The 18,928-nt window shown below is 32.3% G+C and overlaps 1 protein-coding gene across 1 annotated transcript in view; it reads left to right on the top strand.

Annotated features, from left to right (window-relative positions):
* The window catches only part of LOC140437230 (short-chain dehydrogenase/reductase family 16C member 6), a 114,593-nt gene that overhangs the window by 67,689 nt on the left and 27,976 nt on the right, over positions 1-18,928 (top strand). The window contains exon 3 of the mRNA XM_072526613.1: positions 14,314-14,549. Coding sequence (XP_072382714.1) covers positions 14,314-14,549 — 236 coding nt within the window. The remainder of the gene's footprint in view (positions 1-14,313; positions 14,550-18,928) is intronic.

Below are 18,928 nucleotides of genomic sequence, written 5' to 3'. Positions count from 1 at the left end.
TCACTAGGGTATCATCGGGAGCTTTCCATATATAAAGTCTTCTTGGATTTAATTTGAAAATTGTATTCGTTTTAACCATATCCGTTTCTTTGCCGAATTAGATCAACTTTCCTCCTTTTTTGATCCTTGTGCCAAAATCATAAATATTCCTACAATATTCTTGACTATAACTTAACCTATTTTGGTGTTAAGATCGCCCATAATAATAGTTAGTATATGTTTTTTTGTGAGTTTTAGAGAGTTTTCTAGAATCTGACAAAAATTTTCTATTCATTGATCAATATATTCAGCTGCCGGTGCGTAGCAGTATCCAGTAGAGACAGTTAACGAAGAATATAGAATGAAATTAAACATCAATATCAACGAAATAATTAAAAATCAAACTGTAGATAAAGTAGACAAAAATAATCAGCGATTGGATCCATTCTTGGAAAATTAAATGTCACATTATTTCTTTTTTGTTTCTCCTTTGCGTGAATCCGTATTTTTTTTCAGCATTGTATTCCTTATTATTTATTAATTTATTGTTTAACTATTTCTTCCAATCTTAATGGTTTTTACTCATAACCTTTTTTGTTCAATCTTCCTTTTTCTTTTTTGTTGAATTTCAATTATTTTAATAATTCTATATATACGTTTTTTCCTGGTCTGCCTTTTTCTTTTGTTTGTTCTTTTTATTTCTATTATCAAAGTTAAATTATTTTGACTTTTTTCTCATTAGAGGTCCATACCAGCCTAACTTTTTCCTCTAAAATTTTTGCAGATTGTTCATTTCTTGATTTCTTTATCTATCCATTTTGGTCTTTTCAGAAATCTTTCTAAGATATTTCATTTTCATAGTTGTTATTTTTGTTTCCAATATCCACGCTTTACTTGTGTATTATTAAGTGAAAAAGTTCAATTATTGTATTAATGTCATCTCCCGAATAATAAATATTTATTACTCCAGAATTTGGCAATCGAACTTCAACTTATCCTAAAATATATATGTTCAGGTATGTTATTTCCTGTAGAATATTTACTGCCTTGCCAGCTTAGTACATGCTTTGAATATTGTACGTACCAATCCTTTTCGCTTTTGGGACATTATTGGCTGACCGGAGATCTTAGCACACTCTCCCTACTTCAAGGGTGCTAGGGACTTAGGGCCATTTCTTTTGGATTTGCAGCCATTGTGGTGTTCAGCCTGGTGATATCCTTATGAATCTTTAATATGGTACTGATCTCGTAGTTTTTCTCATCTTTACGCCGTTGAATATTCCTAACAGTTCATCCAACTTTAAGGTAAATTTCTGCACCCAGGAAAGAAAAGTGCCCCAACAAAAAAAGGGTAAGACTATATACTAATTACTTTGCAAATACAATTGCAGTATGTCTCATAATACTAGCCATATTTTTCCAAATTGTACTCGTTAAGTCCGTAAACGTTCTCTATTATTATTACTCTAGTAATCTTTTTATTATAACTTTTTCTACTAATTTCTCCAAATACTATTGTATTTATAACTCCTTGATTGGAAGCAGCTTTGGTAATCCTCCGAAGGTAAAACATTCAGCACCGCAATCAGAGCATCCTGGAAATCCTCTACGCTGTCATGATGAGATGCATCTTAATTTCGTCACAGGGATGATTCAGTGCTATAGGGTAGAACGGCAATCTTCTTCTTTTTGGTGTCACCAAAAAAGCAGCGGGTCTGCTGCAAACAAGATGGTTCTGCGTTCTTCAACCAGGATGTTCTTCTTTTTTACTAAACTTTACTTTAAAACTATTTTTCCTTCCAGTATTGAATGTAGGAGGTCATATCTGGATATTCGCATAATGTGTCCGAAGTATAGTAGCTTTAAAGATTTGATGATGTTAGTACATTATTCATCAAAAACTTTTGGGGAGTGAACGGAGAATGGACCAGTATGTTATCTTGGTGTAAGATCCATCCATTTTTAGCGACATGACACATTGAAGAATCCACAACATCATACTGGTGTCCTGTACTAAAAAAAATTCCACTTTCACACCGCCGTCGACTTAACATACTGACAAATGTCAGTACTGACAAAAATCACTAATACGTAAATATATTAGGTAACAATAAACTTTGCACATTTGTTAGACCTTCTGGATTTAATTTGTAACACAAAACCTTATGCACACTAAATAGTTTCAGGACTTAGCGCAGTCGATATACACATTTAATATATAAATTTGCGAGGTTACCGTTTTACTCATTCCTAAGAAGTCCAAACCAATAAGCATATAATCTCTAATAAGTTATGCTTTCCACGACCGAATTAATAAATTATCTTATCGTTAATATTTATATACTGGTATGTTTGTAGTATTTAACTGAAAGTTTGTATTATGGAAAATAAACCAAATATAGCCAGAACTTATGCGTTGGAATACATTTAAGATTCAAAAGTTATTATAAAATAATTATATACTGCATCCTAGAATAATTTATACAATAATAATGCGTTTCTCTCGTTAGACAGCAAACAAATCAAGGTATTCCTTATCCTTTAGTACCGCAGCTATAAGTACTAGTTACCGCTTCATAATTTCAACTTGTATATTTATATGATATAAAATTTAAATAAAGAACATGGTGAACGCTAGTGTTTAATACTTTATCAAATACATTGTAATTATACCTTAGAGTAGGGAATATTTCTCGCCAAAGTAAAATTACCTACTCTAAGGATTATAACACATTTAAAAAATACATTAAAATTTCATAGGATTTTCTGTAAATTTGTTTCAAATGATTATGCAACCAATTATACACAGCAATCACTTACGCTGCATTTCAGGGAAATAAAACTATTATTATGTTATTTTATATTTTTTTTAATTGCTCGAAACACCACTCGCTAACTAGGTAATTAATTAAGAATGATTTATTAGTTCATTACAATTTACACACAGAATAGAGTTTGTGTAGAAAATTTCTCTCTTCAAATTACCAAAGCCCAGTCTGGTTATACAAAAATCATCGATTTCACGGCAAAATTTTTCGCAGATATCTGACTCTATTAAGACAAAGGTGGGGGTTACTAGATAATGAATAGAAGAACAAGTACCCGTATTTTTACCTTGCGTTTTTTTTAAACAATAATTTATGGTCACAATTTGATTTTTTATCTATAAGTTTTTTCCCTTAAATTTTACATAAACAATATTTATTTCATTTTTTTATATCAAGAATATCTTTATTTTCCCGTTTTTTAAATTAAAATTGATAAATAATTTACGGAGATATTTGAAAAAAGCAGTTTTTTGAACTAATTTATGAATTTTATTCATTTTTTTATTAACAAAATAAAATGTTATTAATACATTTAAACATCCAGCAATTACCGTCTTTTAAATTTGTGCGAAATTTCCCCCCGATCGGTCAAATAGTTTAAAAGTTATTTAATTTATTTATCCCTGAGGCTAAATATTTAAACTATTGAACTTGCTCTATTAATGATGCTAGACACATTTAGCAAATTTCATAGGATTCTTTAAAACTGAAACTATGGCGATTGCGTTTTCATCGAAATTATTTACAAAATAAACGTTTGAAAAAGGGGTATGTTTTTTACTTATAAACAACTGTAATTTTAACTTTTGTATTTTTCAAGCTACAGACTTGTACGTACAACCATTGGATAGCTGGTAAAAAAATACATTAAAAAAAAATCTTCTATGACCAATAGGAACGAAGTTAGACTATTTAAAAAAAAAATCATATCTCCATTGTTTATAAACATTAAGAAGTAAAATTTGCACAAATTTTTTCTATGACCAATAGAAACGAAGTTAGGGACTATTTATAAAAAAATCATATCTCCATTGTTTATAAACATTAAGAAGTAAAATTTGCACAAATTTTGAGTCATAGTCTAAACTTTGTACTGAAAATTATAGCTATAAAATTCATCAAATTTTTCGAAACTTACAGCACTTAGAAACGAAGGTACTTTCGAAAGATCGACATACGAAAGTTGAGGGGATAACTGTTTCAGCTCCATTTTTGTTGAGATTGGAACTTCAAATTTAAACATTGCAGCTAAAAGCCCCCTTTTTTTTAATCTGGGGTAGCTCGTCGAAATATGAATAACTATATAGTTGAATAACTACATACATATGCTTTTCTTCAAGCTATCCCGCAAGCAAAAATATTTGGAAAACGAGGTCCAAGAAGAAGAAGAACATCTTGGTTAAAGAACCTCAGAACCTAATTCAACACAACATCTATGCAGCTTTTTCGCGCTGCTGCAAATAAGATAAAGATTGTCATGATGATCGCCAACATTCGTAACGGATAGGCACATCAAGAAGAAGAAGACGTAGTTTTCACTGGCCGGGAAATATGGGAAACCTCGGAAAAATTGAGTCCATTTGAAATTCACCGTAAACACTTACTTTAACTTTTACTTACTAAAACTAAGAAGAAGAAGACGTAGTTTTCACTGGCCGGGAAATATGGGAAACCTCGGAAAAATTGAGTCCATTTGAAATGCACCGTAAAAACTTACTTTTTTTTTAATTTGGTTGGAGTAGTTTGTCGCAGTATTATTAATGATGCCATAATTTTCACCTCCCCGGAAATCTCGGAAAATCTCGGAAAATCAACATATATTTTTTTTTCGTTTTATATCAATAATATTACTTATTTTATACGAATACTATATTTTATAAATTAAATTTCAGGTAATTTTTTACACATTATATTATTATATTCCTTATATTAATTATAGTTATGTTGATTTTCCAAAATTTTCTGAGATTTCCGGGGGTAAAATTATGTCATTTTTATTAATACTGCGACAGACTATTTCAGACAAATTAAAAAACAGTAAGTTTTTACGGTGAATTTCAAATTGACTGTATTTCTCCAAGGTTTCCCAATTTCCAGGCCAGTGAAAACTATGTAGTTATTCATATTTCGACGAGCTACCACAGATAAAAAAAGAGGCTTCTAGCTGCAATGGAAGCCGAGATAATATAAATTTTTCCAACGTGTTTCAATTTGAAGTTCCGATCTCGAAAAAAAAACGTAGCTGAAACAGTTATCCCCTCCATTTTCCTATGTCGATCTTTCGAAAATACCTTCGTTTCGAAGGACTGTAAGTTTCGAAAAATTGGATAAATTTTATAGCTATAAGATTCAATATAAAGTTTAGATTTTTATTTAAAATTTGTGCAAATTTTACTTCTTAATGTTTATGAACAATGCAGATATGATTTTTTTAAAAATAGTCCCTAACTTCGTTCCTATTAGTCATAGAAGGTTTTTTTTAATGTGATTTTTTTTACCAGGTATCTAATGGTTGTACGTACAAGTCTATAGCTTGAAAAATATAGAAGTTATTACAATTGTTTATAAGTAAAAAACATACCCCTTTTTCAAACGTTTATTTTGTAAGTAATTTCGATGAAAACGCAATATTCATTTAACTTCTGAGATAGTTTAAGTCTTAAAGAATCCTATGAAAGTTGCTGAATGTGTCTAGCATCATAAGTAGAGCAAGTTCAATAGTTTAAATATGTAGCCTCAGGGATAAATAAATTAAATAACTTTTATAATCTATTTCTAATGAGTGTAGAGTAATAAAATCTCATGAAGTATTCAAAGCGCTACAGGGTAATCCGTCAATAAATTCCGTCCGCATTGCAAAATTCTGTCGTTTCATAAAGAGCAGGTAGGTATCACCCTGTTTTAAGGGATTAGTCCATTGTTATCGACAGATAAACACTGAGCCAGAGGCGCGCTAGTGGGTTAATTGACAAAAGAATATGCATTCTTAAAAATCATATTAAAGGAAATAAAAATGTAATACAGCAGAACAGTGTTATTAAAAAAATATAAAATGTAACAATAAAATATATACGAACCGAAATCGGGAAATACTCACAAACACACACGAATGAACTTTACATATTGAAACACTTGTGGGGAGTTTAAATCAATTTATTCACAAAAACTACAAAAACTTTACTGGATACGTTATTACAATTCTACATCACTATAGTCTTCATCCGAAGAACTGTCATCATCCCCTGGTGTTATAATTATAGGGTCAACCACTTGATCGACCAAGTTGTCCAGTTCCCACATTTTATCTTCCTCTTTTAAAACATGCTGGATTGCTTTTTGCCAGTTTTCTGATGTGATTTCCATAATGGCTTGATCAAACAATACCTTGACATCTTTCATTTTAAATGTGGTATTGTGCCTTGCAACATATCCTTTAACTTGTGCCCATATAAGTTCTATGGGATTTAATTCACAATGATATGGCGGTAGGCGTAGCACAGTTACTTTATACTTTTCTGCTACATCTTCTACGGCATATTTTATGAAGCGAGATTTATGTTGTTTTACTACGGCTAGTAGTTCCTTCTTTATTGAATTCGTCTCAAACTGAATACCTTTATTTGACAGCCAGTTAATAATTTCTTGCTTTCTCCAAGCTGAAGTTGGTACCTTCTCTATGCGCCTTGAATGGTAGCTTGCATTATCCATAACCACGACCGAATCAGCTGGAAGAAATTTTAACATTTCCCCGAAGTAGTCTTCGAAGACATCCGAATTCATGTCCTCATGATAATCTCCCGTCCGACACGACTCAAAGCTTAACAAACCTTCTTTTAAAAATCCTTCTTCGCTTCCAATGTGAGCAATTATAAGCCTTTTCCCTTTTCCCGAAGGCACTTTAATACCCGTCGAAAGGCCTTCTATGAAAGCTTGGCGAGCACTTGTTACATTTTTATCTTGCCACATTTTTTGGACTATATAACCTTCGTTTATCCACGTCTCATCAAGATAAAAAATTTTCTTGTGCTCTCTGCGGTACTGTTTTATAGTTCTCAAATATTTTCGTCTCCAGCAAATGATTTCATCACTTTCCAGTAATAGTGCCTTTCGATTGTGCTTTTCCCAGGAAAAATTCATACTTTTTAAAGTTTTCCATAAAAGTTTTCTGGATATCAAAGGAATATCGTTATCTTGGCTTATCTCCATTAGTATTTTGTCAAGGGTGGGTATTTCCTTTTTAAAATAAAACGAATGAACTTTTCTTCGAATGTCACGTTTGGTGTCTTCACCTAAGATTTTTATTGGTCTTCCTGATTTTCTCTTGCATGGACTTAACTGGCCTGATATCTTTCTTTCTCGCAATAATTTAAAAATCGTGGACTGTCCAATTCCAGTCATTCGGGCACATCGCTCAACACTTTCTTGCACAGACAAACTAGGGTGATCGTGTTTTATGCAATCATATACATTTAAAATTATAACTTTTTCACTAACAGATAGCGGAGAATTTTTTACACCTCTTTTCTTTGGAGTAAATGTCGCCATTTTATAACTTTTTCACTATTTCTATATCACAATATTACTGTACGTTTAATTGGTGTAGTAACAATTACTAACTCGAATGTCGAATGTCGAATGATAATAATAAAATAAAAGAGGGATTATAATGAAAGTGTAAGTAAAACCTCATTACGCGTTATTAGTCTTCATGTTGATTTATTTTAGTTCTTAGTAATATTAGGAGGTGCGTCATACCCTTATCAGTTTCTTCTAATGCTTTTATTCGTTCAGTAAGGAAGTGAATTTGTTTTTATAAATAAAAATGTAATTAGCTTTAATGACCATATAATGGAATACGAGTTTGAAGAATAAGTTAATCGAAAAATTAAATAAAATTGGTTATCACAAAATATCCAAAATATGATATTTTGAGGTACATCAATTTTTGACGACGAAGTTGACATCCGTCCATTTGCCTACGCCCATGACGACACCGAAATTCAGGCAAATTTTATGACACTTCATGATTTATTACTCTACACTCATTTGAAACCAATTATAAACTATTTGACCGATCGGGAAGAAATTTCGCACAAATTTAAAAGACGGTAATTCCTCGATGTTCGAATGTATTAATAACATTTATGATAATATTTTGTTAATAAAAAATTAATAAAATTTGTAAATTAGTGCAAAAAACTGCTTTTTTGCAAATATCTCCTTATATTTTTCAATCTAACTTATTTAAGTTATTTATCAACTTTAATTTAAAAAACGGGAAAATAAAGATATTCTTGATGTAAAAAAATGATAGTAAAATATAAGAGAAAAAACTTATAGACCAAAAATCAAATTGTGACCATAAATTATTGTTTAAAAAAAACACAAGGTGAAAATACGAGTATTTTTTCATCTATTTGTCAGCTAGTAACCCCCACCTATGTCTTAAACGATTCAGATATCTGCGAAAAAATTTTCGACCTTTTTTTTAACCAGACTGGGCTATATCGTGTTATACAAATTTAGATAAACTTTCGACAAACGCAGCAATGTTGTATTTACCAATATTATTTTAAGAAAATAATTAATTTCATGCTAAACTAACGGCATTAATTATTTTCATTTGTTCTACTAATATACTATTTAGTATTTATTAGAATGTCCTTTCACTAAATAATAAGCTGTCAATTGCAATCTTATTAAGTTACATAAACTTACACAAACGTCCACATTATATAACTAAGTATCGTGTAGACTATTAGTTATGGCCATCTTCGAAATATTTGATAGGTATTCACCTACATACTTATAACAAAAAATATGTAGATTCCAAATGCATCTTTCGACTTTAAAACTTCTGGAGAACTATTAATACAGAGGGCTTTTCAACAATATTACTGCGTCTGATTCATCTTCATATTTGTAAGAGCTTCGTTTAGATAATTTTTTACAATTAGAACACCTTTATGGTTAATAAAGGTGGTCCAGAAGAGAATCAAGCTAAACAAATTCCGGTAATATCAACTAACTTTTCTATTGACAATGTTGAGCTATCAATTTCCATTCGGTCTCCAATCGAAATTAGGTTACTACCAAAAATGGAATGTTCTGAAGTTCGAAAAATAAGAGCTCAAAAATCAGAAAATTTCACCAGTAGGTACGCCCTTTAAGGACACTCTTAAGATATTAGAGGCAGACGCTCAAAGAAAAAATTCCAACAAAAAGAAGGCTTTTAAAAGCAAATAGATTAAAACAGAAGTAAAAATAAAAATCGGAACACTGTAGTGAAAATTTTGCATCCCAAAAGTTGAAAAGAAAGGTGTTGTCTAAAACGGAATCTTCTAAAATAAGTATTGATGATAAAGAACATTAATTGAAATTGAATCAAATGTCAGAGAAAGGCATATTTTGTCCTGCATGTAATAAACAGTTTGTGGAACCACCAAATGAAGACTGGATCCACTGCTTTTAATGTAAAGCCTGGTGGCATGACTCGGTATTCTTCACACTTATTGTGAATTCAGTTAAAAATTACTCGCATAAAAATCTTAGCGACATGACTCATTAGGAATACAGTTCGATGGTCTTCACATTTCCTTGCTTTTTTTTTAGGAAGAGCTAAATATGTAGATGCTAGCCAGTCATGCGGTATTATGCCATGTTCATATATATTGTTGCAGAGGTATGTTAATTTCCTGACAGCATTATCACTTAGGTGTTTAAAATGTTCGGCTGTTATTAGGTCTTCGCCAGGTGCCTTGTTGTTCTTTGCGTCTTTTATTGCCTGCAAAACTTCTTCGGTGAGAATGTTTAATTTTTCATCTGTATCTACTGTTCTTCTATTCTCTGATCACCAAACAAATCTTTAAGATATTGCTCCCATATTTCTTTCTGTTTTTCAGGGTCTAATTCTATTTGCTTTTTCTTGTTTGTTACAATCGATAAGTGTTTGGGCTTCCATATTCCAGCTACTTCTTTAACCTTTCTGTGCAGTTATCTATCTTTATGCTTCATTTGCAAATCTTCTACCTCTTTACATTTTTCTTTCATCCACTTTTCCTTAGCTACATTTATCATTTTCTTAATTTTCCTTCTGAGTTTCTTGTATCTTGTTAGGTTTTTGTTTTTTACCGTCTCTTCTCCATAATTTGTAATATTTCGATTGTCATCCATGGTTTTCTATGTTTACGGTTTTCTGTCCGTATATTTTGGTCTGCTGCCTCCAAGATAGTATTATTAATTTTCCTCTACATGTTTTTAATGTTTTCTTTTATTGTCTTCTCCTTAGTGGGAGCTATTGTCTTAGACTCTAACTGCGTGTCTACCATGTCTTCATACTTCTGTTGCTGACCTTGTCAGCACTACTTCATGCTATTCTCTGATTGGGTTTAGCCTTTTCTACTCTTTTAAGTTTTAATCGGATAGATGCGACTACAGGATTGTGGTCTGAGTTTATGTCACAGCTTGGGTACGTTTTTACATTTAGAATACCATTACGGATCTGTAATAATTAAAGATTCTAAACTTTACATTTTTACTTTACTTTGGTTATGAATAAATTTATATGTAACAGATAAGTCGCTTTTCATTTATTTTAACGTTCCTTGCTCTGTTGAGTTTTCAAAGGTATGATCACTCTTAGTTAACTTACTGCGTACTTTTATAACGATGTATTTTCAAGAGTTCGCATGTACTCATAATACACGTATTTGATAATATTTTATAAAATAATCATAACTGTCATTATTAATTACTCCTATAGCATTCTGCTGCTATTATTTTGTTTAATAAATATTATTCATGCTGTAGAAACTATTTTTAACTATCTGCTCGTAACTAGTTTGGCTGCGCCCCAATGCAAGTATTCCTTGTGCACCACTATTCCTTGACTTATTCTCTTCCCCCTCCCCCAACCACCAAAAACTAACAACAACATTTCTCCGTAATTCTATACTTCCTGGATACTATTTCACTACATACGACATTGTACAAGCTATATCCAATTCTTCTTCTTCCTATGCCGTCCCCATTAACGGAGGTTGGCGACCACATTTTTAAAGGCTTCTCTATCTTTTGCAACGTGGAATAATTCGTCTATATCCAATTAGAGAAAGATTATTCAAAGAAATATAATTTATTATGTACAATAATTTTAAAGTTAATTATTAAAAAATATAATTGAAAGTAAAATTGTTACTAAACATTTCTAAATACCATTAATATAACTGAAGTAAAGATCACATTATATACTTACAATTAATTAACGTACTTTTTAGGACGATAAAATATAGACTACTTACTTTACTGTTTTTTATTTATTCAGTGCCCTATACAGTATACATGATATCGCAAGCTACAATATAATGTTTATGTTCCGTTTCTCAAAATTTAAATAATTTTACTAGATGATGCATTCTTACTGTCAAAGAGCTGCCTACAGCTCATAAGTACAACACTGTACGTTAATTCCTATTCCCTGACAAAGCCTCTACGGCTCTTTGTTTTTAGGAACAGTCTTGTTAACTTTTTTACATCTAAAGACCGAGCTCTTTCATGTTCAATACTAATTAAGCTAATATCACACAGTCTAGTAGTGGACATAGAATTCCGTAAGTAGTTCTTTATTATTTTTAGTTTAGAAAAAGACCTTTCACTACTTGCAATGGTTACGGGTAATGTAAGAAACATTAGTAATAATGTACTTACGTTTGGCACACTTAATGCAATAAATTTATTACTAATTAATAGATAATCATTGATCAAAGCATGAGTCACATCAGATTCATATTTTTTACAAAACTCAGAGGCTGACTTTACAAGTTGTTCGTCAGAAAAATGTAATACATTAACTGGGTTTAAAAAACAAAACGTGTCAGTTATACATACCACAGATTTAAGCCTTTCGTTTAACTGTGAAATAGGAATATCAACTGCTCTCAAAAATACCTTAACTTGAAAGCAATGAACAGAAAGTTCGTCACTAGAAAGTTTGTCAAAAAAAGTCTTTACTTTTCTTTTGCGTTTGGAGGTTATTGATGAATCAATATTCCACTTGGCAGCTAACTTTCTGGCTTAATCCAGGACATCGTCGAATTCTCCTCGCAGTTCGCTCACAGTCTTTAGACACTGAAGGAGATTCTTTGCATCGTCTAGATGAACATCGGATGCCTGTAGGGTTTTCGATGTAATCTGGATTCTCTCTAAAATTCTTCTTTGAAACACTTACATCAAAACAAAATCAAATAAAGACATTTGCTTCATAAGACCATTTGCTACTGCAACTTCATTGTTCTTGTTTGAAGTCAAAATTATTTTTGTTAGGCACTTCAGCACTGCTACAAAATTTACACTGATTGATAGTAAAGCGTCGTATCTCGACGACCACCTAGTAGGACAGAGTTTTTCAAGGTTAACTTGATAACACAGGAGTCGGTTAACTCTTTTAAACATTGCCATCTTGGTAGGCTTTGGCCGAAAAATACGTATATACTGTATATTGTATCATAGAATGATGAAATCTCTGAAATAGGTTTCACACTGTCGTTTAAAACTAAATTTAAAGTGTGACTAGCACAATGAACATACTCAGCGTTAGGAGACTTTGATTTTATTCTGGTCTGCAGTCCTCTGTAAATTCCACTAATGATAGAAGCGCCATCATATCCCTGACCTCGGCGCTTATCAAAAATTATTTTCTTTTCTTTTATAAATTTAACTACAAGCTCCTTTAGGTCTTCGGCTGACTGGTCCAGTACTTGCACAAAGCCTAAAAAGGATTTTATTATCTCAAGTTGATTTAGGTCTGGTTTGTATAAAACATATCTTAAAATTATTGATACCTGGTCAATTTTTGAAATGTCTTTTGTAGTATCTAAACTGAAAGAAAAAAATGGAGACTGTTGAACACCAGTCAATATTTCACTCAAAAGCTGATGAGATGTCAAATGAATATGTTCGTTTTTATTTGAAGGGCTTAAGTATTTTAACCTACTATCTTTGTTTTCCAGGTGATTCTTTAAAATAGGGTCGTATCTAGAAAAGAGAGCAATAATATTCAGAAAATTTCCTGACTCACTTTGAACATTTTTTATGCTTTCAGATCGATGCCCGGTGAAAGCTAGATTACAAGTTAATATTGTTATGATAACCTCAAAAATTCTCTTTATTGCTTTAACCAGTTTTTTTTTTGTCATAGAAAAGCATTTTGATATATCTGTTATTTTTTCTTATTCCATAAGCGATACATGCATTAATATGGCACTTATTCAATTCGTAGTATTTAATTTTTGTTGACAGATTTCTCCAATCATTGATTTTCATCGTAGTCCATGCATTGTTAAAGTTTTTATCAAGTCTTTTAGAGAACAGCCAACATGGTTCACAATACACTGCACTTAAAGACGGAGTGTAGCAAAGCCAAAAGCGCTCAATTTTTTCACCAGTTTTTGTTTCGAAAAAATAATAGTCTTTTGAAAAAGATCTATTTATTTGAATGTCTTTAGGGAATGGTCCTTGAAGTCTACACGATTCGGAGTTCAAAATACGAGATTTCAATTCATATTTATTCATAATATCTTCTGAGAAAAGAGCTATGTCTGTTGTTTACTCCATTACTCATTACAGAATATACCTATGTCATCAGTATTTTGTTGTACTGTGCTACTAACGCCAGTTGCTGGGTAGCAGGAGCGATATATGTAATTATTTAAATCAGTAGGCTTACTCACGTTTTGGCGGACTTCTGAATTTTGGTTATCGGTAAGAAAATTCAATGCGAGGATCTCTTCTGTCGTGGATATTTTGCCTCCACGCTCACTTTTACTCTCACCAACACCATCGTCACCTGATTGACTTTTAGAAGTATCATCAAAATCTCGTTTTTTTAAACATGTCAATTTTTGGTAGTTTTTTCACTTTTTCATCTTCTTGGTTTTTACTTTTTCGGAACTCACTAGGTCGTTTTCTTTTATTTCCGTCCATTTTGTTCAGTATATCATAACGAAATCCAATAAAACGCACAAATAACGTACAAATGTACCGACAAAATTTTTTTTGTATTTTTATGAAACAAATAACAGTACTGAACCATACGATCGTAGAACAAAGACTGACAGGGACACGTGGTCCTAGTTACTAAAATAATACTGAAAGATTTTACCTGAATATCTTTGTAGCTAACAACGATATCGATAATAGTAAACAAAAGAGTCACCAACATTCTGTTGTGACTGTAACGAAATAAAATACCACGAATATTTTTTTTGCATTTATTTTCGGGAAGCTACAGGGAGTTTTGCTTCAACATATTTTTTTTACTAAAATTTTTCCAGAATATTAGTTTTTTGCGCCCCCCTAAGGCCTGCGCCCTAATGCACCGCGTTGGTTACATTGGCGTTAGTTACGCCACTGTCTGTTCTAGTTTACACAATTTGGTATGCATCACGTTATATTTTTGTTACACACACATTTTGGTTAAATTTGTTACCAAATTTTGTCTTTATTTTAGCTTTGGATAAATTAAAAGATATCTGCAGACAGAAGGATCTTGATATTACTACGTATGTTGTGGACATTACACAAAGAGAACTAGTGTATAAATATTCAAAAATCGTCAAAGAAGAATTTGGAGTAGTAGATATTTTAATTAATAATGCAGGGATTGTATGTGGTCAAACGTTATTAGAAATCCCAGACTATATGATCGAGAAAACATTTAAAGTGAATATAATTTCACATTACTGGGTAAGTACTTAAAATAAAGGTTATATAATTTTTCACTGGAAATAAAACATAAACTATAAAAAGCTCCAATTTGGAAGCGAGAACGTCAGCCGAAGTCATTTGCCATTTATTCTCAACCAGATATTTAACACGTTAATCTCCAGTTAAATAAAAAAATTAACCCTCAGGCCACCCAGCGATTTTTTAAATTAACATCAATATTTAGTTGTTTAAATATATCTCAGAAAAGTTAAAGTATTATTTTACCAATCAAACATTTGTTTATCGTTTTTTTGTTGCGGTACAGATTAAGTACCACAGAACCTAAAGAAATATTTTTGTTTGCTGTGGCCATGCGGCATGCAACTAGTGCCGCACTTTCCTGTTGCAACCTGTCTATTCGTAGATTTGCGAGTTAAATTTTACACTGTTTGATCATTTGTTCGATTGAAGTACTTCGGCGCATGATTAACACATTGAGTGCCACTATGGAAAAAAAAAATCTGTCCTTGGGGCCAATTTTTTTTTCTCAATTTTTAAACGAAAATAACCATAAATAATTTTTTTGCTATTAAAAATTAAAAAAAAAAATAAAAAACCTGCAATTTAACAAAAATGGTGACACGTTGGTCTCAAGCGGCCTCAGTTTCAATTTTTGCTTTCGGGCCATATGAGACCAATGTGTCACCACAGCATGCTGATGTAATATATTCACAGATTTTGACTCGCAAAGGTTTACGTCACGGCGCGAACGTTGTTTACAATATCGGATCGGTTCAGTTGTTGTTGAACTTTTTGGTGAGTAAAGATGTCTATTTTTGAGAAAGAACAGCAACGTTTAGAAAAGTTATTGCAATCATGTTTTTCCGATGAAGAGGATGTGAACGATTTTGAACCCGACGGAACATTAGATGAATTTGAACCTGAATCAGAGAACAAGTCTGACTCTGATTCATCAGAATATCAGCCATGCAAAAAGAAGAAATTTTTAACAAAAATATGTGGCTCAAAACGCACTGCCAATTTACACGAAGTGAACTTAGGTGCATCGACATCTAGTGAAATTACCCAACCAGTCAATAAACCACAACACAATATAGTAGATTACCATTAAAGCTGTTATTCAACAAATGCAGGTTTTCTCATCAAGTGACGAAGAAGAGGACCAACAGGTTAGTAATGCTACATATGTCTGGAAGCCAGTCAGTGGCAATTACCTGAAGAAATTTGATTTTGTGACAAACGAAAATGGTACTGGATTTCAAGCGGAATTGTATGAAACTATGTACAATAAGACTCCATACGATTTTTACAAATTTTTTGTAAATGAGGATATCATAAACTTAATAGAAAAATTGAGAATTATATTTCAGATCTCGATTGTACAAAATATATGTATCGATGAAACGTTAGTTCCGTTTAGTGGACGGCTAAAGTTTTTACAGTAGGATCAAAAACAAACGCCATAAGTTTTGCATTAAGTTGTTCAAGGTATGCCTTGAAAAGGGTTATACCTATAACTTTAGTATATATTGTGGTAAATTCAAAAACGAGCAAATGTCAGTTCCATCCAAAATTGTTATGGATCTAATGGACAATTTCGTAGACAAAGGACGCACACTTTACACGGATAATTGGTATACCTCTTGCATGTTAGCAACTAAATTATTAAAGCGAAATACCCATCTTGTAGGAACATTACGTGTAAACCGAAAATTCAACCCAAAAGATGTTATTCAAAAAAAAAACTTAAAAAGGATGAAACGGGGTTGCTCTTGAATGCGAGGAAGGAATTGTAGTACACAAATAGCGCGATAAACGCGATGTTCTGTGTCTAAGTACTAAGCACACGGCTGAGATGGTTCCAGTGAAGAAAAGAGCACAAGACATTTTGAAGCAAAAAATAGTTATAGATTATAATACATGTAAGGCATTTATTAATCTATCCGATCAAGTGAAAGCCTATAATACTTCCTTAAGGCGAAGCTTAAAATGGTACAGACAGCTGGCGTTGGAACTACTAAAGGGAACGTGTCTTGTAAATGCTTATATTGCTCATGAAGAAATAGCCAGTGTCAATATGTTAATTACTAAATTTAGAGAGGAAGTTTTAAAGGTACTATTTCGAGAAGGTTTTACGCCTTAATGAAGAGTCCGAGTAAGCCTCACATATGCTGGAAGATGTTGGCCGAGCCAATAGAAAACGTTGCGTTATTTGTTATGCGAAGATCTCAGAATAATCGGATTCCAAGGAGGCCTTAAGAAAAACGCCACAAAGTTCACTGAAGTGCTCTAATTATAAAAAACATTATTATATATCCTGTTTTTTTTTTGTAGCGCATAACGCAACGAAAATATAAAATACCAAAGCCCTTGTTCCCTTTATTTAAAGTTTTCATGTAGAGTAAAGTTTTATTTTTATGTACATGTACTTCTTTGTAGGTAAATCAATAAATTAAAATTATAGAAACCTTTAAAAATTACGATTTTTATTTAAAACAAAACAAAAAGGGGACTGGACCGTCAGGCCATACGTTTCAAGATCCCATTGATATAAAAAAATACAACGAGCCCAACGCTGGAATTGTAGTACAAAAATGGCGCGATAAACGCGATGTTCTGTGTCTAAGTACTAAGCACACGGCTGAGATGGTTTCAGTGAAGAAAAGAGCACAAGACAGTTTGAAGCCAAAAATAGTTATAGATTATAATAAATGTAAGGCATTTATTAATCTATCCGATCAAGTGAAAGCCTATAATACTTCCTTAAGGCGAAGCTTAAAATGGTACAGAAAGCTGGCGTTGGAACTACTAAAGGAAACGTGTCTTGTAAACAACGTGAGACCACGTTGGTCTCATCTGTCACTCAACGTGTTAAACAAAAAGAATTACTCAGCATAATCAAAGAGAGCAAAATACAATACTTGGGTCATGTGTTGAGAGGTGAAAGATATAAATTACTCCAAATCATATTGAAAGTTTAAATGCAGGGTAAAAGGACAGTTGGAAGACGCTAGGACTCGTGGCTAAAATAATCCACAGAAACCTTTAGTGCAGCAGTCTTTAAAGCTACAATTGTCATTTGGATAGCCAACCTTCGAATGGAGACGACGCAATAAGAAGAAGAAGATTATTTGTAATCATATCTTTGGTGAGTGCAGTTTACATCATAGTGCTATAGAGAAATAAAAAAATGGGTTACGAGAAAGAACAATGTCGAATTCAAATGCTTCTAGACGAGATGTTTTTAGATTATGTTGATAATGCCAATGACGAACTTCCTGATTCAATTTGATCAAGCTCGATCAGATGCAGAAGGACTTATACAACTAGTTCAAGATTTAAATTCTATCGATAATACCATTGTATATAATTGGTGAAGACGATAACGAAGATAAAGATTGTAATAAATGAACAAGTAAGAACGACAATATTAATTTGTATATACCGGATGGCAGCCACATAAAACGATTTTCATTTGTCTAGTCAACGCCCAGCATTTAGTCCCATATACTTCACGGTTATCTTGACAAGGGACCATATGAATTCTGTAAACTTTTATTTACAGATGAGATTGTTACTAAGATAGAAAAAGAAACCAATAGATATTAAGTGCAAAAGAAAACCCAAACAAAATATATAAGTTCTCGTTTGAGATGGTGGCGCCATACAACAACTGAAGGAATTGAAACATTTTTAGGCCTTGTCATGTGGATGGGATTATGTTCCTACCCAAAAATCACAAATCATTGGTTTAAAAGTCCTTTGTACAAAAATTACTAAATCAGCACGCGAGTAGAAATCGTTTTCATCCACAAGGAAACTGAGTTCCTGTAGCTGGCTGAATACCATGTATCACAAAAAAATTTAAGTTAAAATCCTTTATAAAAGGTATATAAATTAAAAACCCAAACGGACTATGTCAACAAGACAAAACGTTTTCGGAAACCATGTTCCATCATCAGTGTCTAGGTGTACATGTTTTGAGCCACTAAATATTAGGGTAAAAACCCGTTAAAATTTATCTGTTACAATTTGGTTTACTTTATTTGGTATTATATTTTAAGATGTTAGAGTTACCAGTGGATATGATAACATGGCGACGTATGACTCCACATGAAGTTGCTGGTCCTGAGACGAAGTGTCTACGAGGACTTAATGATAGTAACTTGATCATCAAGTCCTCGTAGACACTTCGTCTCAGGACCAGCAACTTCATGTGGAGTCATACGTTGCCGTGTTATCATATCCACTGGTAACTCCAACGTCTTAAAATATAATACCAAATAATGTAAACCAAATTGTAACAGATAAATTTTAACGGGTTTTTACCCTAATATTTAGTGGCTCAAAACATGTACACCTAGACACTGATGATGGAACATGGTTTCCAAAAACGT

Source organism: Diabrotica undecimpunctata, chromosome 3, assembly GCF_040954645.1.
Source record: "Diabrotica undecimpunctata isolate CICGRU chromosome 3, icDiaUnde3, whole genome shotgun sequence".
NCBI lineage: Eukaryota > Metazoa > Arthropoda > Insecta > Coleoptera > Chrysomelidae > Diabrotica > Diabrotica undecimpunctata.
The sequence above is the reverse complement of the archived record's forward strand: the minus strand, read 5'-3'. Positions and strand labels throughout refer to the sequence as shown.